The sequence below is a fragment of the Gasterosteus aculeatus genome, chromosome 18 (genome assembly GCF_964276395.1).
Source record: "Gasterosteus aculeatus chromosome 18, fGasAcu3.hap1.1, whole genome shotgun sequence".
Lineage (NCBI taxonomy): Eukaryota > Metazoa > Chordata > Actinopteri > Perciformes > Gasterosteidae > Gasterosteus > Gasterosteus aculeatus.
Genome location: NC_135706.1, coordinates 9,207,939 through 9,235,315, shown reverse-complemented (window position 1 = coordinate 9,235,315; position 27,377 = coordinate 9,207,939). Strand labels below are relative to the sequence as shown.

General features: G+C 46.8%; 1 protein-coding gene across 1 annotated transcript in view; it reads left to right on the top strand.

The window, feature by feature from the left end:
- The window catches only part of foxo3b (forkhead box O3b), a 35,191-nt gene that overhangs the window by 550 nt on the left and 7,264 nt on the right, over positions 1-27,377 (top strand). The window contains exon 2 of the mRNA XM_040161391.2: positions 184-906. Within this exon, the coding sequence (XP_040017325.2) occupies positions 349-906 (558 nt within the window). The 5' untranslated portion in view covers positions 184-348. The remainder of the gene's footprint in view (positions 1-183; positions 907-27,377) is intronic.

Sequence of the window (27,377 nt, the reverse complement as noted above, 5' to 3'; positions counted from 1 at the left end):
CTTTAGGAATAACTCTAATTGCAAGGCGATTTAAATCCTTGTTATTTTAAAGAAGTCATCAATCGGTGCTTCATTGACAGACATCGGTTGGACCTCCCGGGTCGCCTGCGCAGCGCTGTGTTCTAACTTGGCTCTCACCGAAAATGTGTCGGGCTCATTCTTCTGTCTTCATGTCTTCAACAGGCGTTCGTAACTAAGTTGCTCGTGGCCCGGCTGGGACTCCGCCGGCGTGGAATAGCAACAAAGGACGGGAGCGCGCATCCATGGGACGCGACTTTGACAGCTCCTCGTCTCTCGTCTTTTAACTTCATTACCCGGCAGCGGGGGTAAGGTTGCTATCGGAGAATAATGGCCGAGGCTTCGCTCCCGGACCCACCCCCGGATTTGGACGTGGCCATTGACCCGGACTTCGAGCCCCAGACGCGGCCCAGATCTTGCACCTGGCCGCTGCCGCGGCCGGACTCCAACGCGGCGAAACCGGAGAGCAACGACGCAGACATTATACCTGAGGAAGAGGACGACGAAGACGACGGCGCCAACCCTGCGTCGACCAGCGTCAATGGCTCGGGCTTGGCGACCGAGGACCAGAGCAGCAACAGCCCAGCGGCCGATGGCGCGCTCTCCTCCTCCGGCCAGGAGAGCGCAGGCTCCCCGCTCTCCGCGTACTCGCCGACGGCCGCCTCCGGCGCGCCGAACCCCGGCGGCTTGGCCGCCCAGCAGGCCCCGAGGAAAGCGTCATCTCGCCGTAACGCCTGGGGGAACCTGTCGTACGCCGACCTGATAACCAAAGCGATCGAGAGCGCGCCGGACAAGAGGCTGACGCTGTCTCAGATTTACGACTGGATGGTGAGATCCATCCCCTACTTCAAAGACAAAGGCGACAGCAACAGCTCTGCAGGATGGAAGGTAAGAGTCGCTCACAACCCACCCGGCCGGCCGCCCCCCCTCCTTCCTCCATCAAAACAAAAACAAGAAAGCATGTGGCTTGTAAACCCACTGACGTACACACACACACACACACACACACGGGCGCGCATCCATCCCCGCGCAGTTTTACGAGCGCTTATTTGGAAAGCGCGTTCCTCGTTGTACCTCTCTGCATCATTCTGATGGAAATGCGTTTGAAAACGCTGAGCACACGAGGTAGGGTGAGGGGGATCACATCAGGGAGGCACTTAGGATCAGTAATCTCTTTAAGCAGCGTGGGGTTTGGTGACCTTACACATACTCATCTCATAAATTGACCAGAACGCGGCATCCTGCACATAATCCCTCACATTTAATAGACAAATTAGGCTGTGGATTGAAATTGCATCCAATGCGTCCTTTGTCTTTACTTCACGTGTGCATGATGTTCTTCCGAGGCCTCGGTCACATGTCTTTTGGCTGGAATTTCGAGCAGGCAGAAAGGTTGTAACCAGTTTGTCTGGAAACACAGGAGGCTATTTTAAGTGACGCAACCCTGTTTAAGAGCTAAGAGAATGAAACAATTACATAAGACAGTTTACTGAACTGCAGCTAATCCATTAATACGACAAGGAACTGGATGTAAACAAAAGATTTAACATGCTCGGCGCATGCGTGTGATTAAATACCTCTGCCAAAATACAAATAAATCCACGTGATACGCCGTGTTTTTGTCACACCATGCTTTTTTTTTTCTTTGCTATCTGAGGCTAAATTTCCATCATGCTACCGTATCCACAGTGGGCCATTTGTTACGTAAACCTTGGCAGGGATCTGTCTCTCGGGTCAAGGTTGCTGATCCTGCTGCAGGGGAATCACAGAACTATTTGGATGCTGAGAGTTTAGATGAGCGGTAAAGGGGGGAAAAGCTTTTCGTTTCTTTTTTTTGGAAAGACAGCTATCCGGTCACCCATGAAGCGTAAGGCACCGGGGAGGAGGGAGGTGCAGAAGGTCAGAGGGCATAGATTAACACCCGGAGGTTAGAGGCTAAAGGACCCGTTCCATGGGGCGTGGAGCCTGTAGGCCATATTTTGTAAGTGCTTCTCAAGTTATGTGATGTGATATGCTTCAGTGAAGAGCTAAGAGGGGCGGGGGGGTTCTGTGCGTAGTCAAGGCCGGGTTCACTGTCCCCGTTCAGGGCTGTTACTCCTGGAATTTCGGGCACGATGGCCAAGCTGTCAGTGGTTTAGTGTTACCCAAAGTCAATAAATCTCCTGTGGCCTTTTTTAAATAAAGTTTCCTTTACAAGTGACTCTTTATCACGGACTATAGTTGTTTTTGTCTTCGTAGTGGTGGAGACGCGTAGGATGGCGCATTAATACCCAGGATGACGGCTCTCCACAGGTCCAAACGGACAAGCCGGCCCCTTCCAGCGTGGAGGCTTGTTAAAAAAGGTGTTTCGGAGGACTACCTCTGCTTTTTTTTTCAGTCCCGTCGCTCTCCATTTCTCTTACGCCGCTTACGTTTCACCCTCACACGGAGCCGGGTTCGAACACCTACAGCTTCGTGCAGCCAGGGCACCTTTTGTTGAGGAGATTTGCTGAGCAAATCCAAGTAATCCCCCTGCGGTTTCTCTCCCAGGTTCCCACTTAGCTCATTATTTTTCATATGTTTGTCAGTCAATCATTAAAACTGGTGAAAGGTAGATTGCCAAGTGCAACATTTCATCACCCTCGGGCCGCCATTAACTTGTAGAGTAAACTTTAAAAAAGTAACACAAGGTTTGGTCATTTACTTTAGCAGAATTATATATATAACATTGATTTTACTTCCTTCTCATTTCTCAATCTCATTAAGGGCTATTCACCGAACCTCACTGCTGTCAACGTTTACAATTTATTGTTAGACGAGTTAGTTCTTAAATGTTGGAGTGGTCAACACTTAAGCTGGTGCGAACAAATGCAACACAGCCAGCGTTCGAGGGGTCGGTGTGGTGCGGAGCTTGTGAAATGTGCAGTAAGCGAAGCTTCGGTATGGCGGGGAGTGTACAAGCTGCAACTCAAAATAGCACCTGTACATGCTTGTAGGTGCCTGTGTGTCTTTGCATAATCGGGAGATTAAGTGCACTTGTGTGTATCTGCGTGTCAGGCAGGTGTATTTTGTGCGTGTGTGTAAATATTTCTAGCAGCACTGAACCTTGGGCTCTGCTGTTACTTAACCCTGTTGTAACAGGCTCCCTGTTCCCAGCAGCTGCACATCCCAGGCCGAGTTATGTCACAGTGACACTCCACATAAACACACACACACACACACACACACACACACACACACACACACACACACACACACACATACTCACACGTCTGAAATTCTCATTTAAAGTTATGCGGACTCAGCTCCCACTCACATGTACGGTACATAGAGTTCTGTCTACCTATATAAATAAAGTTTACTGTTGAAGTTTTCAAACGTGTTCCACTTTTACCTCACAGACCGACGCGCCCAGACATGTAGAGTGCATTTGCCCAGTCATGTTTGGGCTTATCACCAGTGTTCAGGACATTGAGCCTCTGCTGCGGAGTTTACCTCATTAGAACTCATTCATGAGATTACTTTAATCTTTAAGACTAAAGACCCGAGGTTTGCAACCAGTCGATGTTTTATGGCTTTGGATTTGGCGAACCTGGCGGCCTGTCGCCATCTTTTTTCTTTTGCAACCAGTGAATGGCCGGTGTCCGTATTTGTGTTCGTGAAGCAGAGCCGCCGTTAATGGCTCTGGGTTGCAGCAGGGACCTGTGAACCACGCTAAACCCAGAGCATACTTTATGGTCTATTATACTCTAAATAGGATCTTCATTTTCTAAATGAACATCAGGCTGTATTGAACACAACTTGAAACTAGAGATAGTTACACCATAAAGTTACGTTCACAATGTCTTCTGAGGTGATAAATGAAGTGGTTGAACATGTGCATTAGTCATTATGTGTTATGTTGTTTAACAGATGGGTATCTACAGGTACTTTCCATGCAGTACAATCCCCAAACAAGTGACTCATTACCACACATGTTAAACACACCTTTTCTCATTTAATCTGCCACTTTAAAGTGCTGCATCCATTGCACAACCATCAAACACACTGAGGCTGCCGCTCTGCTCTCCCCCATGTGTTGTTGTGTGACGGTATAGATGTTGCTAATCATGTTTTAAAGCCTACCACGCTGATTCTTTGGGGCTGCAATTATGTATTGTTCGTATCAAAGCAGGACGAGGTTGACTAAACAAAACTCCTTTCATGGCTTTCCCCCAATGCAGAGTGGTCCACCATTAATATCCCTGCAAGACATGGCTACCGGTGTATAGAACTATAACTTTTGCTCATTATCTGAGAGCATGAGATACCCGGCCATTCTTATAATACTGAAGAAAATACTTTAAAAATGGAAAAAGATGCTGAAGAAATGGGGGACTGTTTTTTAGAATTTGTGTGTAATCAGAACACAATCAGGAGGCCCCTCAGATAAAACCTTACGGAACTGAAGAGAAAAAGGCAATAAAAAGGGGAGTGATGTGGGGGGGTAAGAGACAGTAAGAGTGTAGCAGCAGAAGGGAGGGGGGAGGTGAGGGGTAAATAGACAACCTTTGCTCTAAATTGGTGTATGCCATCTGCGCTGTGGCTCAGATGCCCAATGGAGGGGTCCGTGGTTGTGTGAGGCTGAAGGGCCGATGGGTTATGGGAACACACTCCCGCTCCCGACGCCCCTCGAAGTCTTTATAGTGTCAGTCAGAGCCCCGTGTGGAGGAGAAGCCCCAGGCGCTCTTCTAGTTCCACGTTCAATCAATGAACAAATCTTTTCCTTCCCACATTATATCCATGTCCATTTTCTACTGTCCCGCTGTCTGGTCCTGCTGTTCTGTTTGCATGTCCAAGCACGTGACACATGATTTGTCATATTTTCCGTCACAAATACGCTGAAACCGGTTGTTGAAACTTACAGACAAACAGTAACAGGTTTTCCCAGTAATTTCTGTGTCCTCGCCAACCCCCACCATGTCACACTCTGCAATATCTGCTCCCCTCAAAGACACTTCTCAATTATTCAATGTGCTCGGGATGAATTCAGATGACAGTATTAATTTTTTAGAGCTTATTCTCGGCTAAGGGCTAAACCTCTTTCAATCTCTCTTTCCTTGCTCTAACTCCTTTTTCACTAGCCTCTCTCTCTCTCTCTCACACACATCCCTCATTTCTTGTCCTGCCAGCTCCCTCATTTGTCCGCATGTGAAACGCTGTGGTGTGCAAAAGCAAGCTGTCCGCCTGCAGCTCACTCCTCTGAAGCCCTACTCTTGAAATCAGTGGTGGGCTTTAATGAATGGAGTTAAATCTGGGGCCTCTGCCCTCGTTGGGCCCCATACTGCCTTCTTCTTGTATTTTTTCATGGCCATCATGGTAACACTGCAGCGTTTGCAGACACTTGAGATGTTATGGCCACACTGTTGTTGTTGTTGCTGTGAAAATATGCGGATTGTACAATAAATAAATAGTCCTAAAACCTTGCTGGTCTGAGCTGATTTTGGAAATGACTAAGAATTGCTAATGCTTAGCCATCTCAAAAATGCACTTAAAATAGTTCATTACAGTATAAAAGCATAACGATGAAGTTTTAGTTCTCCATCAGATTCTTGAATCACCCACATTTCTTATCCTGATATCAAATGACCCTCACGCTACGAAACAATTGTTCAGTAGTCTACACGACATCCGACTGCACCGATCTGTTGGAGCCAGATAACGTAGCAAAGGGCACATCTGAAGTTACAAGAATTCATCGAAAAAATGGTAGATTAACAAGACGTGCAGTGAATTCCCTCGAAAAACACAAAGCAGGAGTTACTGACATGAGGACGAACACACAACGCGCTGCTCAGTGTTCCAGAGCAGAGGACGGCGGTGGTTTGTCCTGTGGTTAGAAACCACCAGGGATAATCCTCACAGCTCCAAGCAGATGAGCCTGACCTTTGAACTCTCCGGAGAAGGGTCAATTAAAGAACCATTTTCTCCAGCAGTAAATTCAACGTGACAGGAATGTTTTTGGTGATGTCAGAGAGGATACAGAAATACCCGTCTGACTGGAAGAGCATGCGGCGAACAATCGGTTTGTCTGAATAAACATTTTGCAATTGCATAAGATATATTCATAAAAACATGAAGGAAAAAAGACAAATGCACCTACAGGACCAAAAACATAACTTAGACTTAAGCAAACACTGTTTGCAAAATGATTTTTTTTCGCATTTCATTAATGCGTCAGCACAACTGATTATTTTATGAATAACTAGCAGCTTTAACAGTGATTCAATTAAATGTGTATCGCTCAAAATAACACATTTTGCCTCGGAGGGCTTTGGCAATCTGTACACGAGCCTCCGTGTCCCAGAGGGACAATCCAGAACCACCCGGCAACCAATTGATCATTTGTTTACCTTTGCACACAGTCAGGTTAAAGATGATATGAAATAGTGGGACCTGAACATAATGTGATAATAGCTTTGGCACAGTCCCTGAGATGTCTCCGGTCTCCCAGCTAACCGTCTGCTGGCTAACAATATATTAAGTGAGATTGATATTGATTTGCTCTTCTAAGTCTTGGCAAGAAAGCAAATAATTGCCTTTCCCAAAATGTCAAAGGGTTCCTAAAGTGAGCGTGTAGCGTTTGAGTCTGTCTACCTGGTGGGACGTTGACGGATGACACGTAATTGTCACCTCATTAACTGCGTCATCTACGTTTTTTCCCTTCATCTCCTTCCTCCTCCACCTTCTTGTCATCCAACCCATTTAATGCACCGATACACAGAAGAGTCTGCTGGAATTCAATGGAGAAATTATTTCTGTTTTATACCATAAAGGAAAATAAGCAGTGGAGCCACAGAAAGTCTCACTGGGTAGAAAGGGAGTCTTTATGAGTGCAGAATTGAGATAGTGACTATCAAGAACTCAATAAGTTTTCTCAGCTCAAAATGTGTGCAGACATGCATAGAGTAACGCGTGCTTGTGTCAACAGGCGTAGGGGGAGCCGGGGGGGTTGTTACTTGTATTTCTCCATGGCAACTGATAATTTGTTAAGCAGGTGGAGGGAGGACACGCAGTTTGTGTGACCGCTGATAACAGAGCGAACACACCGAACACATCTTCTTATGCCTTTTGCTCTCTCACACACACACACACACACGGTCAGAATGTACGTACCTCCCTTTTCTGGTCTTGCTTCTCCGTGTCTCCGATAACCACATTGCTAAAGTGGGCCCCTTTTCTCTTGGCCAAGTCACTGACTCTCCACCACCACCACACACCATAATACGGCGCACACGACCTCGACCAAATTCCTAGTCAATGATTGTGTGTATTTGTTATTGAGGCAGCAGTTCTGAAACTAAGATGTTGTTAATTATTTGAAGGGGGTGAAGAGGCAGATGAAGATCTGAGCGTCTCCCTCTCTGTCCTCTGTCATCGGTCATCTGATTTGAAGAGATCATCTCTGAATTTGACTCCCCACTGACTCTGGGCTTTTAAACTTTAATTTGTTTTCGGCAGAGCCTGTCTCTTTCTATTGCACCACTCCATCTGGCATCACTGAGTCTGCAAAGGACGGGCTGAGCTACTGCTCCTGATTAACATTTAATTGACCGCAATAAAGCTTTCTGTGTCAGAGGAGGGAAGCTGGGGAATGGGGGGTCGGTAGTGAGAGAGATGTGCTACTGACTTATCCAAATGGAAAACAACGTCGTACAAGTCTTACTGTAACCCAAATGCACATTGAAAATGCTTTTATTTTTGCATTTATTAGCATGTAGAGATAAAGACAGGAAACATTGTGGTGAGAGAAGACATAGGCATTTAACTCCTCGGTTGTCAGAACAGAGCCAAGATCACAAAAGCGTGCTTCTCTAATGTCTAACTTCCAAGTAAAAATACTGCACCACACAGGAAGGGGTGCGATATATATTTCTAAAAAAAACACAAAGAACTCCGTAGTAGCAGCGAGAAGTGAGGAAGAAATGGTGATGCAATCCTCAATACGCTGCTTGATTGACAGTCGGTTTCTGGGGAGTAAATCCTCACATTTGAGAATCTGGCATCAACAAATATCCCCAAAACGACTCAACACACTGCTTTTTTTCGTCCAAGCAACCATTCCTAGTATTCCTATCACTTAAGACAAATAAAGTTTAGAGGCTAGAACCATCAAATAACTTATAGCATATTACTTCAACCAATCAACAGGTGTTCCCCGAGTTTAACCTTTGACTCCCATTGTGTAGTCTGTTGTGTTTCTACAACTACCGCGGTGGAAGCTTTCCAACCACAGACGTGGCACTCCCAGATTTTTGATAAGCAAAGATTAGGAGTGCCACCGAGCAGCGAGCCTGCCAGCCACCTGTTCAACCCACGGGCTTTCTGTGTGGACACACTGGATGCTCTGGTCTCTGTGACATCCTATAGGTCGGAGTAATCCATGCAAACCAGTGTCAGTTTTCTGGTATGAATTACACGGCTTGGGATGCGTTGCCGTACACACACGGGGCTCCTCCACGCACCATTACAACAAGGGAATTATGTTTTCCGTTCTCTCTGGGCATCTGATAATTGCTTCCATAATTTCCTCGCGGTGATTCGCCCAAATAAAATTCTTGTGGCCTTGTGTGTGTGTGTGTGTGTGTGTGTGTGTGTGTGTGTGTGTGTGTGTGTGTGTGTGTGTGCTGCACGCAATGGTTGCATGTAGCTGGCAATTTGTAGTCCTTTGTGTTCGACTGCCTCAAGGTCCCACACACAGCAGCCTCTTAGTACTAATCCTTCTCTTCATGAAGTCGCCACTGACTGTGGCCCTGGCCTTCTGAGATTGTGTGTGTGTGTGTGTGTGTGTGTATAGGCGGGTTGCTGTGGGAAGAAGGCAAGCCATTGTTGAGCTCGCTTTAGCCACTGAACACCGAAACAGAAAGACGAGGCTGATTGCAGCGGCTGAAGTTACAAAGAGTGTGTGTGCGCGTCAGTGTGTCAAAATGTGTTAGTTTATGTTTAATGTGTGCTGAAAATTGTTGTGTTTTTTTTCCACGTGGATCAAATGTGAAGATGTCACTGCAGGAGAGGTAAACGCGCAAGGGAAGGAATTTCAATGAGACTATTTATCTTACTCAAGCCGCCCTTTAAAAAGGTGGCAACCATCTGCTCTGGGAGACTGTGAGAAGTTTGAAGTCTGGATCTGAGATCTATCTCCTCCACTCATTATCTCTTTTCTTTTTGAATTGGCCCCCCCACACACTTTTCCATAATTCAACTTTTCACATTTTCTGGAGTCTTAACCAGGTCAGCATTGTAACTTTAGCATTTAGCTTGAAGCCCCACTGTGGATTTTGCAAAGATGCAGCCTCTATGTCATGTAGAATTAGCGATGCCTTGAGACCTGCTTTAAGTTTGTAGATGCCTCGTATCAGTATTCCAGCTTTTGACACCGTTAGGATTGAATAGATAACGTAAATCAGTCACCTCCTTTTGACAGAATTGGTTCGAGACGATCAGGCAACAAATTAACGTCTGTGTATCTGTGCAAGGGATAAAAAAAACTAGTCAGATTAGGAGTTCCCTGTGGATCTGAGGAGCTGGACCTCCTTCTTTTTATTACCCCTCCCCTCTCCCCTCTCCCCCCTCTCCCCTTACCTGTTATCATTTATGACGCCTAGGTAAACCTTTTGTGTTTGCACACCTGGGTTTTATAAGAGAGCGAGTGGGGGAGGTTGGGGGGGTGATAAGGATCAGATATGCCTGCAGAGAACAGCAGCAGCAGACCTGGGTGGATCTAATGAGCTTGCACCCATGCGCTTGCTGACAGTGCACAAACGGCCTTGACCTTTTTTAGTTTGTTTTATTGGGGGGGGGGAATAACGCAACACTTGAAGAGCTGAGCTCTTGCAGATGAATTCGGTTTTGTGAGTTAGTGAAGTGTGACTCCGGGGTTGAAGGCAGGGGCGTATTTACCGCAGGTGGACGAAGGTTAAGGTCAAAACTTGAATGCGGGCCGGAGAGAAGTGTTTCTTTAGGACCTCTCCCCCGGGAGCAATGGACCTCTTTCAGCTTCTCTGCTCTGTAGAAAATTCAACATCTGAGTGTCGCATCGGATGTCCAGGTCTAAACTGGAAACCCGCCATGTGGACTGAGACGTCTGAATCACTGTATTTTTAGTCAATACCATTGAAGGTAAAATGCTGCACGGGTAGATGGAGCACTCTGTTGCACCCCGCAGTGAAGGCGTGTCGTAGCAGACTTCTATCTTTGCTTATCTTTGTTCTTCTGTCCGTCTTCGCCTCTGACCACGTGCCAATGCTTTTTTTCATCTGATGCGGGTAGCTGGGCAGGGAGAATGCCCTGCAGTGGGTGTGTGTTCCTACGTGTGTGTGTGTGTGTGTGTGTGTCTGTAACTGTGCGTTTCATTGCTTATGAGGGCATGAAATCGTTCCAAAGCCCCAAGGCACATTGAGTACCGCTCTGGCCAGACACACAGAGCCTTCCTCTCTGCTTTAGACTCTCTCCCTCAGCCCTTCCTGCGTCTTCACCCTGTCGCTGTGTTTGTAGGCATTACGGGTGAACGCATGTGTGATTCCTCTCAACTTGTAGCTCATCCCTCTGTTACCGCGGTGACCTTCATCCCAACCGGCGGACCGTCTGCTTATCAATCACTTAGTCCTTCTGCGATGCTGAGGAGAGTAGCCGATATTGTTTCAAAATGCCTCCGCGGCGAGGGATGCCGAATATACACAGAAGCACATGTGCATTTGGAGGGAACCGAGCATGAATTATTACACATATGTAACACGCGTACGTAAAAGTGGAGCAATGCACTAAGCAGCTCGCCAGGGAGATATTGTGTAGTGCAAGTTTCTTTTTTTCCCCATTCTCTGCTCCAGGCGTTTGAATATAGAAGGGCTTTGTGTTCATTGTGATGATATAGGCACATGTGCATGTGTAGTATTCTACACAGAGGGGGCTGGGCTGATGCAGGGAAAAGCCCTGTCCTCAGCTGCTGCTGTACATCTCTCCCCTGATGTCCTTACTATTCCTGCACAGCCAACGTTCTCTCCTGCTTTCCATCCTGAGGGAAGCCTTCATGTCACCTCCGTGTGTGAGGACTTAAAGAAACCGAGAAAGTGGGCATCTCGCCTCCTTCTCCCTTTTTGTCTACCTCCTTTCCATTTCTTCTGTCATTCCCACAGCATATTGGTGTTGGGGGATGGGTATGTACAGTGCTGGGGCTCATGTGATCTGGCTGGAGAGTCAAGCTAGCAGTCCCAGCCTGGTGCACTTGCTATCCATGCAGCTCAGTGGAACAGAATGCATAGAAGCCAAAGACAGCTAAGTTTGTAACTCTCAATTGACCCGCCATTAAAAGAAAGTTGCTGTGAGGCTGGTGTCTGATCTGAAATCCCACAATTTGTCGCTACTGTTTGGTTCCTTGTGGAAAAAGTACAACCGTGGAATCCCCCCCGCGTGGAAACGGTCTTCTAGCGCGTCTCGCTACGGGGCCCCCTCCTCGCGTCATTGTGAGGGTGCTCCGTGATGGCGGGGCATTAAAGCTGGACGGCCATACCAGGCCTCTCACTTTCACTACACGGTCCAGTACTGAACACCTCCCCCTGGAGAGACCTTAAAGTGCTGCTCGTCAAGTAGACGGGTCAATATCGGTCAGGAATCCATTTTCATACGAGTCAAATTATTCATGAAGACCCATCACCCCCCCGATAGACTCCGCTCTCTGCTGAAAAGAGGGAGGCCGAAGGGGGGGGGGGTGGCATATATGGACCACCGGCGGGAGCGAGATCTCTGCTGACCGCTGCATCCTCCGGGATGAATTATCGCTGAGCAGTGACATCACTGTGAGGTTAAAAGCCTTTTAGTCTGATAATTATACAGTGTGTGTTTATATATATATATGCATGCATAATTCAGCTCAGTGCATGAATGTCTGCATGTTTAAATGTGTTTATTTTCGCACATGCACCTAATGATTCAAATCCCGTCTCTGCCTTTTGTCCCCCATGGTCCCATACTGTATCTTTTTGTCTGTCTTCCCTCTTCTTCTCCTAATCCATCACTTCCAGTGAGTTGGCTCTGTTGTGGGGGCCGTATAAGCCTCCATCTCTGTAAATATGGGTTAGTGTGCCTCGCACTGCTTCTTTGCACCTCCCCGCTGCGCCCCCCCCCCCCCCCCCCCCCCCCTTCTTTTACCTTCACTTTGGCTTTTTTATTGTCTCGCTTTACACACCCTTTTTCCACCCGCAGTCTGTTTGCCACCGCGGCAAAGCCGAGAAACACAGAGCAGACCAGAATGGGGAGGCGTTATCTGCCTTGGACCTTGGGTGTAAAATCGCTCCTGTGAGGTTTTCTCTCGGAGCCTCCAGTCACTTGGCTGCGGGTTGATTTTTCCATTTCGCTTGGTGCCAGGGATGCCCTCATTTTCTCTGCCCTGGCATCATGCGGTCAAAGGTGTGTGTTTGTATATAAGTGGTGTGCACGTGTAGAAAGTGCTCGTTGTGTGTAGTTTGTTGTGGGAGAGAGATATTTCTGTATCTTTGTCTGCGGCCGGTGTTCGGATGAGCTCAGCACTTTTGTTAGTCTCTACAGTCAATGATGTACACCTTTATCTGCCACAAAGTCCCCCTGCAGTACATGTGGGATTTCTTTGTGCAAGAGCAACAATATAGTACGGATAATATGCAAAATCAAATGCAGTAACCGGTGTGTAACTACTAAACGTGGACAACCGGTACTGAACAACCAGTAGGGCTGATCACACAAACAAACATTGTCGACTAATCGATTTTAAGGTGATAAAAAGACAGATTTTCTCCACAAAGAATCGTGCTAATGCACAAATTGGAATCTTGTGATTTCCAGAAACAGGCTCGTAGGTTCACACAACAGACTAATTGACTGCAGAGAGCGTCGTGGACTGAGACCACGAGGATTACTCGACTAATCGACTAGTGGCAACCCCAATGCAAGAAGGTGACTTTCAAGCAATTCAACATGTTATGACTGACAAGTCAAAGGGTCATGAAACCGGGTTAAACCACAGTAATCACCGAAGCCTTTTTAGTCACAAGGTTTTTGAGAAACCGCAGCAAACATTGTGACCTTTTTTTAGATATTTCTGAGCGTCTCTCAATGAATTGACGGGGGTGTTTTTAGAGAGCGAGTCTGGGCCTCGGGCTGGAAAGAAGCAAATAATCCACTGTTTAACATTAGCCAGTATTAACCTTCATCTGTCTACTCTTGTAGCGCCACAAGACACTGTTGCGCAGAGCAGACGAGGAAGGAAGGTTTATCTTTGTCTGTCTGAGCTACATTTTGTCTCCAAGCTTCGCCTTCTCCATTTTTTATTTTTGTCTCTCAGCCCCCAAAACGCTCGTCTGCCTCTTTCTTCTTCCGCTCATTTTTCTGTGATTCTCATCCGCCGAGCGCGTATTTTTGTCTCCCTCGTCCTCTCTGCCACTGTATGATTACTGAAAACTGTATGGAGACAGTGCAAGAGCTTCGCGGAGAGCGGCGGATGCCATTGGCTGGCTGGCACTCCACCCCCACCCGCCATTGGCCGCGGGCCTCGACGTTAAGATTCAATCAGCTGGGTGGATGTGTATGTAGGTCAGTGTGTAGCGATGTGAGCCTTCTCTCTCTCTCTCTCTCTCTCCGTTCCCCTCCTCCACCACCTCAGCCGGCTGTTGTGTTAATTGGCCATGATCCAACTTTGAAACCCAGCGAGACCCGAGGAAAGGGAGGAAAGGGAGGAAAGGGGGGGGAATAAAGCAAGGGAGGTTAAAAGAGGAAGGGAAGTTGAAGAGGCGAGGGGGAGGAGAAAGAAGAGAGCAGAAGAGCGTAGGCGGGGGGGTTTAGCATGAGGTGCCCTGTTGCACTCAGCAGTGCAATAGTACAGTGTGCGTGTGTGTGTGGTTTAAACGCGCACACACACACACACACACAAACACACACACACACACATGCATTATCCAAACAGACCACTCCTGTCAAATGAAGCAGGGAAGGATATCTATTTTCTCGCCGTTTGAATGTACCGGGAGATGTGGTGGGGGTACAGTGAATAAAGCCCCAAACGGTGTCTGTTGTTGACTCCGCTACCATCTCAAACCCCTTTTGGTGCTTCCTAGTCTCCTTTTGGTGCTTCCTAGTCTCCTAGCCCCTCTGCTGGCTGCGTAACCCAGACGCTGACTTGTAGACTTCCCCCCAAAACGAAATAGACAGAAGATTGACTGATCAACTAATTTGCGGGATTGTGACATTGTGTGGACGCTGCGTCGCCATGGATGCGCGCAGCCGTCCCGGCAGAGCTGCACCACGCGGCCCCGTCGCAGCTCTTAAAGTGAGTGCGCCGCCCGAGGAGAAGCTGCACCCGGCTACAACGAGTGAATAATTCACGCTAACCCAAATTCTGCTACAGTGCTTACTCTAGCCCTAAGTGCTCCCACGCATACACAGAAAACACACACACACACACGCACGCACAAGCAGCCACTGCGAGTGGTGCTCCCGAGGCGTTGCCCATAGTAGTCTAACCCAGACGAGCAGACTGTGGAACAGACAAAATAAAGTCTTGTACTCTTCACTCTACTACTCGCTCCGCGGCAGTGTCTGTCTGCATGCTTCACATTAATAGCCCCCCTCAGCAATTTGTGTTCTCTGCAGCCCCCCCCCTCCCCCCGTTAATGTCTGTCTCTCTATGTGCACATCTCGCCCTTTTAAACCCTCCTGTATTTAACTGTTCATTTCGTACAGTCACACATTGTGGAGCTTTGCCCACGTGAGGTGAAGCACATTCCTGGATGTCTGGCTTTTCCGATTTCCTTAAATATCCTAAATATCTTTTGTCTGTCTTCTCACTCTGCACTACCTTTTTTTTAACTGATTTTGGTGGATGTGGATTACACATATACGCGCGCGCGCACACACACACACACACACACACACACACACACACACACACACACACACACACACACACACACACACACTGGGTGAGTTTGGTTGGCCTGACTTTACCCTCTTACTCAGCCAACCACTGACCCACTTAGTGAGGTATTGAACACCAGACAGACAGCAGGCTTTTTACTCCGGGGGCGCTCTTGGAAAACAAAGCGAAAAACTACGAAAGATGCCCAATGCATACTGACATTAACACTCACATGCACACAAAGGACGGGTTTACTCAGAGTCTGATCATGCGGACGGTGGAACGCGCGCTCTGGTGCCATCGGGTTACGTTTCATACTGGTTGGTCCACTGATGTCGTCACCAGATCAGCAACTCACATAAATGCAGACTGTCAGTAATCTACATTACTAATGCAAGGAGCCTTATTAAATATGATTGAGTCTCCCTGTTGTGTGCCCTCCTTTAAATGAATAGTTCAACATCTTGGGAAATACACTTATTCATTGTCTTACAACATGTTAGTTAATAAGCTCTAGATGTGCTGGTTGACAGATTTAGTTCCCTCGCTACTCACCCAGGCTTGCTGTTTCCAGCTCATCGCTAAGCTAGGCTAAGCTAACCAGCCGCAAGTTCCATATTGAACGCAAAGGAGTAAGAGTGAATCTTCCCTTCTTATTCTCTGCAAGAAAGCAAGCAAGTAAGGGTGGCCCTCAAAGTAATTATTGGTTTAATTTCTAGGTACTTCTTTGGAGGAATGTTCAGTAATTAGCAACACACACACACACACACAAACACAACCTAAAGAAAATCATTTAACCACACTTTGAAACTTAAACACACTCTGGTCATTTATGTAGCACACAGAGTACGATGCAATGCGCTTGTTCCCCATAGCACAGAGTATTTAGCTGTATGATTTCACAGCAAAATGACTAAAAACGGCACAGGGGCCACAGCTCCTCGAGCTCGTGACCGGGGGAAGCGAGCGACGGACAGATGCACCGATGTAACGCCGCCACTTCCCCTTTCCTCCGGGTATTTCAGTCAGTTTGAGGCTCACGGCCTCCCACTGCTCGTGCCACGTTGTAGTGAGCGGGCCGAAGGTCGCCACGTGAGTTCTGAGCGGTAAAAGTTGGGTTTTGTTCCGACGGTGCACGTTGGTCACTGTCCATGCCCAGGCCTCACTGTGCGCTTTGTTTTGGGCTCATTGCATCGAGTCCTTGAGTACCTTTTGGTACCTACCCTCACCCCTTTCGATCTTTTTCGCTTTATTCCGCCTCCTTGTGGACTCGTTTCCTGAAGCGATGTGAGCTCGTTGCGTGACTAGCGTTCTTTTCATCACCGTGAGGATGTCTGGTCCAAGGCGGCGTCAATCATCTTGGAGGTGAGCTCTTCCCGGTCCGTGAAAGGTTCACACACGCAAAGGTCAGCGTCATGCGTGCTTTTTCTTTTTTTTATTAGCACGCTGAAGCAGCGTTGCTGAGCTTACTATCAGAAAGAGGCCCGCTCGGCTGAAAGGCCTGTCGGTCATTTCTTTCTCTTGTTTTTTCCCAACAATCTTCCTTTTTTCTTCCCTTTTTTTTCCTCCCTTCTCCAGTTTTAAAGGCCGACGCTCAGAAGCTACAAAAGATTACCAGGCGCACCCTTTCTTACAAGCACCAAGCCTTACAGCTCCTCACTCGCCTCACAGCTTGTGGGTGTGTGTGTGTGTGTGTGTGTGTGTGTGTGTGTGTGAGAAAGTGAACATTTGAGCATTCGAGATCTTACACTTTTCACCCACTCTGCCTCCTCCTCAGAGAAAAGAAAGTGCAAGCGGAAAAAAACTAAAACAAGCGAGGAGGAAAGAGGAGAGAAAGAAGCAGTGATTGCTGCTCACCAACACAGAACAGGAGGAGAGAGAGCTGCGTTTTGGCCCGCGGCCAGCGAGTGCCACCATGCCGCTTTTGTGCAGAGGGTTGACTTATAAAGGACCTTTCAGAGAGGGAGAGAAAAGAGTGGGAGATGACAGGAAAGTACAGAAACCGGGCAATGAGATGACGTCCGAGCAGCAGCAGGAGGAGAAGGAGAAAAAGAGGAGGAGAAACAATCACAAAGGGCAGCTGTAAGGGAGAGGACGGACAAATGGTGAGAAGTTAGGGATGGGAGAAGCAGACCAAACTAATTCATGGGCCTGTCCAGTTGATTAAAGAGATCAGACCACAGCTAAGTCCTTCTATCACTCCCAACACCTGCATTTTCCTTTGGCCATCACACACTCTCTCTCTGCAGTTTTGTTTATTTCCCCAGTTAAAGTACCCTGATGTCAATGTGTCGCTGAGTGGTAATTCTGCCTGAGATGAGGTTGATCACCAGCGGGGCCGTCGTTTCCCGCCATGCCAACAGCCACATCTCACAGAGACAAGCAGAACTTAAACATAGCCAGGGTGAAACAAAAAGGAGGAACTGCACAACATAAAAATGCACACAAACACAGGAGACTGAAGGGATAGCAGTGTGGTTGCCAGTGGTCTAATTATAGCTGGGTAATATAAATACAAAGTGCTGCATGTGGGGAAAAGAGCTCGACTGGGGGGAGGGAGGGTGGGTGGGGGGGGCACACTGATTCAGCAGAGGCCACGGTTGCCCTGACGGTGTGCGTGTGCGTGTGTGTGTGTGTGTGTGCGTGAGAGCGCGGGGGTGCGTTTGTCCGTCTGTGTTTGTGTATCCTCATGGATGTGCATAACATGCTACAGGGTGTGAGGAAACAACAGCCTGACCTGTGAACAGTAGCAAGTGGGTTTGCGTGTGCATTGTCATGTATGAAGCCAAGCTCTAAGCTGTGAGCGCCTGACCGAGCCGAGACAAAGAGGAGGACGAAGGAAGGCACAGGAGGGCCTCTTATGTCCCCACTGAACCCTCTGCGCTCAGGCTAAATTGGGGCCCACACCCCCAAATAACCCCCCTATAGCATGGGGGCATCTAAGTTCACTCTGCCCTTGGGCCCAAAATACATACTGAGAGCTGATAACAATGTACAGTCCGCTCGACTAATGAAATTCCAACACTGTCACCATGGCAGTGAAGTTCACTTCAAGCAGCGAGGACAGAAAAGAGGTGTGTGTGTGTGTGTGTGTGTGTGTGTGTGTGTGTGTGTGTGTGTGTGTGTGTGTGTGTGTGTGTGTGTGGAGTTTGAACTTACCCTTGCAATAAAACTGTATTATGAAATCGAGAATATGAAAGGGTCAATTTGCTTAAGTGCTTTTTTCAGAGAGTGTGACATTCTTGCTTTGTCTCTTTCTGCAGTAAATAACATGTAGCAATTGATGCAGACATATTGCGCACCAGAAGGTCTTTATGAAGGATACGTATTTCCAAGCAGAGGTGGCACACAAAGAATCCCCAAAACTGGCCCTTTCTATTCCTCAACATAAAGATGAAAGTTTCTGTTATGTGCTCAATGCATTCTCCTTTATCAGAGAATAAATTGTGCATAAATGATGTCTGCTGAGAACTACAGATTTACCTTACATGAAGAGTAAACTGATGAAAAGTCTTATATTGTGATCGGAGACCTGATAAAGCGACAAACGCATACACAACACTGGCTGAATGAAGGGGAGGAGAGCGTGCAGATATTAGCTGACACCAGCGGAGAGGAGGCTACGTCATCGTCATCGTCATCATCTCCTTTGGCAATGATTAATAAGCTTAACTGAAATGTACTCCACACACGCAGGTAGGCATGTATAAACAAAAGCTTGGACTCAGCTGACACACACACACACACACAGACACGCACATGAGCTCCAACGATGCAGACGTGTAAACAAGCACATTCACAATGGAGAGACAAGCAAACACAAGCAGGCACACAGCCGGTGGCTTGTCCTGGAACAATAGCTTTCCTCTAGAAACCGAGTGACAATACCAACTACAAAGTACATGTCCAGTCCCAAGTGAGGAGAATCATAGAAGAAAGCAGAGAGAAGGACAACCACCCTGCTGCTCTCCTTCCTTTTTATCTCAAAGCAGGAAGTCGTGTGACTCCTCAAAGGGCGGAGGAAGAGGCTCGCTGTTGCCGGGAGAAAACTCTCCTAAAGTGTGAGCGTTGGTGCGCGTCCTCACTTTCTGTCCGGCTTAGTGTGCGTGCATGTGTGTGTGTGCGTGTGCGTGTGTGTCAGCCGTCGAGTGTTTTCCTCGCAAAGGTTAGGCTCTCGCCCCACGCTAAAGCACACATGAAATAAACACTCGGGGATACGGCTGCACGGAGTGAAGGTATGTGTGTCAAAAAAAAACACCGCCACTTCCCTCCCTTTCTCCAGCTGCTCAGGGCTGACCGGCCTGGAAGTGCTGACATCAGCTAAGAATGAGGCGCGCACACACACACACAAATACAGGGTCAAACACTTTCTAGTTCAGATGTGCAGGTATTAAGGTCAAGCGAGTTAAACTGACCTCTAGATTCTGGACTGAGAGATGGATTGAATGGAAACAGAGTCCGTGCTCTTGCTTGCACTAATAGCGGAGTATTGAATTAGCAGGCGCAGCTCTTTAGACTAGAACAAATCTGGAAACTAAAACGCACAGGCAGCTCTACACGGAGTCTGCGCCGCCGATATCAAACCTAGTTTTAAACTTAAAACTAGGTTTTAAGTTTAAAACCCAAAATAATCCCACAACTACAAGTAAAGTTGAACTAGACGTCTGACTAAACTAAGACAAATGTTTACAGTGGACAGTTTGGGGGAAAAAAACAAAACGATTTGCCTTCGATTTCACTTCAAATTCCAACGGTTCCTGTGTATTTTTAGGAAAAGCACTAAGAAAATAAACCCAAATCGTAATGAACGGGAATTATCCTTCAATATGTGTCATGGTGCAACATGCGGTAAGAATCAGTGCAGCCTGTGCTTGTATGCGTGTGTGTCCGTGTCATGGCGTGTACCGTTTTAGTGTTTCTGTCTTTAGCGCTATTAGACCATGAACACCAGCGGGGCCCCCGACGCTAATCCGGCCCAGATGTGAACTCCACCGCTGCACCAGAACTCAAAACACACACACACACACACACACACGACACGCACAAATGCACACATTACAAACAAGAACCGTCACCCTTGGGTTCCAAACACTCAAACGAGATCTGCTTCCCACTGTTTAGCTTGCCAACACGATTATGCGTAATTCTATTATTGCTGTAATCTGTTTCAATGAGATCATAGCTCACCTTCAGCGGAGTTAAGTGAAGGTTTGATAGGTCATTAAACGGCGTACGTGGACGGATGAGAAAACGCCTTCGCATGCCAAACTAAGTCCTGTGGGCGTGACCTGGATAGAGCCTTCGGGGCTTTAAGGAGGCTGTGTTGTGGAAACACAGGGTCAAAGGGACACACACATACACACACCGATGACCAACACACACTGCAGAGCAAAGGTAAATCTAGCAGGCCATTGTAATGATAAATTACATATATGCATACTGGGAAAGCCAGTGGCAAAGGTGTTTGTGTCTTTTGGCGTGAGTGTGTCCGTTCACTGAATACACCAAACAAAAGTTCCAAGAGAAAGGCACGAGTGCGCTGCTGGACGTTTGAACATGTTACACAAAGTGAAGGGAATTTCTTTGGCTGTAAGACGCTTACAAGTGTCATTAACCGTGACACCATGCCTAATTTCAGAGAGGCAGATTTGTGGGTCCACATGTGGCAACATGAACTAATTCTCTTTCCATTTTGGGTCCCAACGTACAGTAACAGTCGAAAGTTCCAACGCTCTTTCTCATTGAATTGAGTGAGAAAATGTGTCCACAGTTTTGACTGGTACAGCATGTTTTTGTCAACGAATACTTACTTGATCAGAGTTGAGGGGGAGGGGATATTTGATCAAAAATCAATACACTATCAAAAACATAGAGAACCTTTGTTTTTTGGTCCGTACTAAACTCAAGCTCGTCCTCAGAAATAAAAGCACGCACCAATGGCAGGGTGGCGTTAATGGAGGCCAATAACCTCACCAACCTCTCACCCAAGCTATGCACATAAAGCAGCACTTTGTCATTTCCTCCCACTGTCCTCCTGCACCTCTCTGACCCGGCCATCTCCTGCTTTTCCTTTTCCACTAATTAAATAAATCATCTCTCCCTCCGTACAAAGTTTTCACTTTTGCTTAATCCAGTGCAGTTACAGAGTGGAAATATGTTTGAACTTTTTACAGATTTTGATTGATTTAGAGACCGGTCCAGAATCCAGAAGTGAGTGAATCAAACAGGTTGTTTTGCTGCGCTCCTTGATGGCTATTTATTCTGGCTAAGGAAGCAATCAACCAATCAGAGCTTTCCAGGCAGGAGTGAGTATGGAGATGACATCTTCCCCAAATAGCTAGCCAGGCACCAACAAAGGCAAAAAGCATAGGTGATAATGACTTTGCGTATTCCCTTATTGAGGCCATATCTACGAAGCCCACAAAGTCCTTCAGCTGCCAGTCACCTGAATCTGTCTACACATAAGTCAAACATCATTTTAACCTGTGAACGCCCGAATCCAACGCTCCCACTGCGGCTACTACTGCTGAAATAGGTCTGTGGGTTGAGGTGTAGACGGCCGACTCATTTCCCAAACGTATTCCTCGTCACCGGCGTAGCGCCGTCCCACGGGAATATCAAGATTCCTCCTCCCGATGATTGTGAATTATTCTGCCCTCCTGCCTCCACCCCTCCACTCCTCTGGGCTCCTCATGTCGTGCAGAGATGTAATTAATCATTGAGACACACGGCTATACTTAATACTGAGGGTGCCCTCTTGTTCTCGATCTCTCTGTCTTCCCCCGTGTAGTATTTATCTCACTGTATCTCCGTCAATGCCGCTCATACACACACACACACACAGTGTGTGGGTCTCATTAATCACTTGTGCCCATTGAAAAGCTCTGTAATGCATATACCGTTGGGATCATTTGATGGTTGGCCTCCCCCAACTTGTTCACCCTTGTCTCTATATACACATGTACGTTATGTACCAACACAACACTGTGCGTCCACTGTGTGTTAGAGTACTATCTGCCATCGGCGCGCCCCTACGCCGGGATAAATATGATAATCGTCGCCAGCAGACGCCGCTCTCTCCGGCCCCTGTCTATTTTTAGGCGTCAGATGTTGAAATAGTTGAAGTTCTTTAAAAGGGCAGACTGCGAGCCACCGCGGCATCCTCGTGAGAGGCGAAGGATCGGTCTGGCCGGTCAAACTACATAAATGTCACACAGCAAATCCACCGGCAGTTTATAACCCGAAAGTCTATTTATTGACTGGCACATGGTTTCCCCTCCAGTGCTGCACTCTAGAGGGTGTTTTTGTTTTCATAACAGATCGACAGAGACAAGAAAAGTACATAGAAGTAATTATCCCTCATAAATCTCTGGTTTTACCATCAAAGCTGCAGAACGCCCCTCTGGTTCAAAGTTCACCCCCTTTCTACGGTCATTTCATTGTGGGCTATTTTGCATATTTATGAAATTATAAAGGATAATGTGTGCAAGTATTGTGACCTGAAATTGTGGAAAATAGATTGAAACCTTGTTGTTGTGCTTGGACACGTTGGTAGTTACTTCCCTCACTGCGGCTCTACTCTTGCAAGCTTGTGTCTCCTTCTGTTTCTCCATCTGAATACGGCGTCTTTGTCTCTGCTGAAAAGTGTCTGTTGTCGGGTGTTTGTGTGTGTGTGTTTGTGTGTGCGTGTGTGTTCTTGGCAGGCGCAGGCGCTCCACAGCTTAAGGACGCCGTGTCCTGGAACTCCGGTTGATAAAGTCCAGCGGGGATGTCCTGTATTGTTCCAAAGTAAAGTGTGCACGTCCCGTACTGAGGCGTAATGAACCACTGACACTTTTTTTTTTTTTTTTCGCCTGTAGTTAATTTTCTTGCTCCTTCTTCTTGCTTTTGTGTCCTTGATTCTCCTTCCAGTGGGTCTGTGTGCTTATAACTCCAGGCCGTGACCGCGAACCAACGCTCCATAGGCGCTGAGGGGGCTCCGCCCGGCACGTTGCCAGGGTTACTCGGGTAACGTGACCGGCCGGGCCTTTTCACCGGCCTGCGCTGATTGGCTGTTTTAGGGGGGCTGGGTTGGCTCGCTACCCCACCTCAGGCCAACCGATTGGAGGATCCTTAAGCGTAAACATTGAGTTCTTTGAGCATGTGGCCTTACACAACACGGGACACGCTGCATGCAGGCCAGAGAAGAGAGCGAGGGAGACAGATGGGAGGCATGGAAAAATAGAGATAGAGGTTGACATTGCAGTAATAAGTTCTCGGTGGCCAGGTTTTTTTGTTTTTGAACAAGGTCACAACTCTTAAGCAGTGTGCGAATTTGTCTGTGTGTGTTCACAACAACAATTAGATATATCCTTTTCATAATAAAAAGAGTTTATTTGATGGGTGTCTGCATTCCAATAAAGACCTTAATCTATTCAACAAGAGTAGAGATATTAGCAGAATGAGGGAAACAGGATTCCTTCTAGCGAGCTCCAGATCTCCATGCAGTGAACAAATACGCGCACACACATGTGCATAAATAAAACTTAAACACAAAAGCACATATGATTTGAAGAGAATGGAATGTTCTGTCTGCAGTCCCGAGCTCAGGACAGCTGGAACCTGGACCCGTATGTGTGTTTTGCGTGTGTTAGTGTGCATTTGTGTGTTAGTGTGCAACAGACTTCTGTAGCCAGAATATAAGTGGTGCTTCTGCAGGAACTATGATCCTCGTCTTGGGTCATATTCTTGTAAAGTTGCAAACTCACGAGCGTAGCTGGATTCAAACAATTGCTCCTTTCTCTGAAAAGCAATGAGCTCTTTTGTCTCGGCATGTTGTGTTTACTTTATTAATGTTTCCAAGACATGTGTGTCTGGTTCATATGCTTCCCCTCACAAAGTTGTATTTTTTTCCATTCTTTAAAGAACAAACATTTTATACACCGAGAAAAACATTTTTATCATTCATAAGCAATTGTTTTTCTTGGCTTTTCTTAAATGGTAACTAATGTTGCACAAGTTGTCTGCTTGACCCAGCAGCGCTCGCCGTTGACAGATTAGAGCTGGTTTACATAATGGCTGAAAGTGTGGTTACGTCTGGCCTCACACTGAACACACTGTGTCAGTGGATGGTTAAACACACCAGACGTGTGAGGCTCAGGTCACGTCGTTGGTCCAATCACAGCAGTAGAAGCAGGGTCAAGGGGGCGGGGCCGTTCGAGGCGAGAGATGCGACTTCAAAGCACTTTGACCTTTGACATATTGCTGTCTCCTGGCTCTGTGAAACTGTAACCTCTGACCCTTCGCTTTCCTGGAGCACAACACACAAGCTGTAGTCGTGTGTCTGTATGTATGTGTGTGTGTGTGTGTGTGTTTGTGTGTGTGTGTTGAGGCCTTTTGGTGTGTTCTTCTCTGCATTTGTATCTGGGGTTGGGCTGACCAGTACAAATATTCTCTCGGGCACACAGAGAGAACAGGAACCAGGCAAAGGGAAACTGACCCAGGCCGTCCATTCGCGTACGTGCTGTAGCTGGCTGATGAAATACACTTGCAACACCGTGCAGACCCTCCCTTCTCTGTACTGCCTGGCTACGCGAAGCAATTTCACTCCACCAATCAGCGCGGATGGAGCGAGGACAGCTACAACCAATTAGGAAGCGCCCTGAAAATCATCTGCTCCAATCAGAAGAACCTGCTCTAGTAAGCCCAGGGGTCTGAGGTATTCATCTCCATTGATTTAAAACATGCATACGGGGTGCATAGATATCATTCCCCCACATCACTTTGAGATCTTCTTAAAACACTCCCTTACGAAAAAGTCCACACAGACACACACACTTTCTTCATTTAGACTGACACACAAATGCAAATATATGAGTTCCCGCCAACGCACCTTCAAATATGAGAATAATGAGGGAAAGGAGATTCCTAGCGTGGTTGCCGACAGTGATTAATTGTTCCCACATGTTGCTGACGGACAAAAAGGCCTCTGTGTTCCTGAGCTTTGGCTGCAGCTGGCGCACACACACACACACGCACACACACACACACACACGCACACACATACAGCTGGGGACTGTCTCACAAAGCGAGCTCAGCTTTGTCTGGCTTTCTCTGTGTTTGCTTCAAATACGCTGGTGAAGCTGCACAACCAGTTTTCTGAACAGTTGACTCCTTGCACCGCTGTTCTGGACCCAATAAAGAAATAATTTGATATTTGGGGAAATTCATGTGTTCGCTTTTGTGCCGGGAACACGATGAGAAGATCAGACTCTAATTTGTGTACACTCAATATGAAGCTACAGCTGCAGCGAGTAACCTTTGCACAAAATCCGGAAAGATTGGCAAAACTATTTTTCCGACTGTATAAAAATAACAAAATCCACCTCTAATTGACACGTTATTTCTTGATTATTTTATGGCCAGGCTCAGTGACTTCTTGAAATCTGTTGTGTTTGCTGTGAACTTTAAAAGCTGTAAACTAATCTAACCCAACATGATATGAAAGTGAGGTCAATCTTCCTGAAGACATTTGGTGAAAAATCCAAAGTTAGTTCACTAACATACGGTGAGACAGGGTCGGTAAATGCTCAACTGAGAGAGAATGAGGAGGAGGTGACTAATTAGGTCTTAAAGGGGAAAAAAAGGTGTTTGTGTTATTAGGCTCCTGTTGCAGCATGGAAGGAGTAATGATTCGGAGCCGCTGTGCTTCGGGCGTATCCCAGCGGAGCGACAGCATCCCCCTCGCACTGACACGTGGCACAAACAAACACAAACTCATAGAGGACATACGTTCTGCCAGTAACAAAACACGGAACAACATAAATTACACCTGAAGCGCTTCTTCAGATAACATCTGGGTTTTTTATTTTTTATTTCAGCTGTTACATCTACTTCAATTATGAGACGAGACCAAATATTTTGTACACCGAGAGGCTTTGGAGACTCTTCTTCCACCTCTGAGACGCCCACATTTTAGTAAAGTAATGTTAAGTATGGAGGCTGCTTTCAATGTGTGATTTAAGCTGTGGTAAAAAGAGTAAATCAAGCGTGGAATCAAATTATAAGTTCCTCAATACCTGCCTGGTAGAAGGTACGAACGTTTCAGCTGCCTTCCTTCTGGAGTATTCTCAATTTCAGCATGTAATCAAGTCAAATAAATTTGACTTTAAGTATTTTTTACTTCATAGTAACTTAAAATAGTAAAAACAAAAAGAAAGTGCTTGAACATCTCACCAAAGACCGAACATGCACAGGGAACACAGAGGTAACAGGGGAGCTACAAGCATGACAGCATTGAGCAGCAGGATTCTACGTAATAGGTCTGCTACATCTTGGGTGTGTCGGTTAGCGTGCCAGACAGCGCAAAGTTAATTAATTAGGAACGTTGAGTTTCCTACCATAACGCTAATTATGACCGCACACATTTGAAGTTCAGTGAGCTCCTAGAATGTAAATAATATGTTTGGCTTTGTCATTAGTAGGAACCATGGCAGCCAGAAAGTAGACATTGCGGTCTGCAGGAGAGCCTGAATGTCTCCATGAAATGTGAAGCAAAGGAAATGTCAAAACACAAAAGATTAACAGCCCGGTCCACTGAAATAATAAAGCTCAACTCACAGAACCACAAGTGTGTTTGTTCGTTTGGCAACATCTTGTGCTTCATCCCAATTACATGAAGGTGAACATCTTTTGGTTTATGGTACTTAAACCCTGTAAGAATTATATTTTCTGTAAAAAAAAAAAACTTTATAAAACGTATATCTTTGAAATGTCCGGAATTACAATAATAATCATACGGTTTGTGAGGATGAGCGTGTGTGTGTGTGTGTGTGTGTGTGTGTGAGGATCTACTATTACCATCCACTCGACTTAATTATACCAGTTTCCTTTCTGTCATCTTGCAGTCATCGTCCTCTCACCCTCTCTCACCATCACTCACACATTTTCACTTGGCATCCCATTTTTTTTCCTTCTATTCATCACTGTCCGTGCCTCGGTTGCAGATGTCCCGTTTCCTTCTTTGCCGCTCCATCAAGCCGAGTTAGAAATATCCTCCCTGACATTTGAAAGATGTGATCGGTGGCACGGAAAAGAGAAACATTAAACAAGTGGCTTTGTTGGGTGGAGGGAGTGGGGATAAAGGTGGTGGCGGATGAAGCATGGGAGAGCGATTGATGAAGTGTCGGGAGCTGGCAGGTAAATGTTTACAGCAGCGCGAGAAGGAAACTCGCATTCCATTCATTCCGCTCTCACTCATCCCTCCAAAAGTTCTCGTTTTTCCTTAACAAAATATCTCCTGCCTGTATTTACATCTCTCTGGCAGCTGGAAACATTTCAGCCGGTATGTGTGTTGCGTGCATGTCTGTGTGTGAAATGTCCCGTAATAAAGCGGCCTTACGTCACGCCTCGAGAGATGCGGGCGGATAAACACTGGTCCCCCTGGTGTCTCTTCTTACCTCATTGCACAGAATACACACAC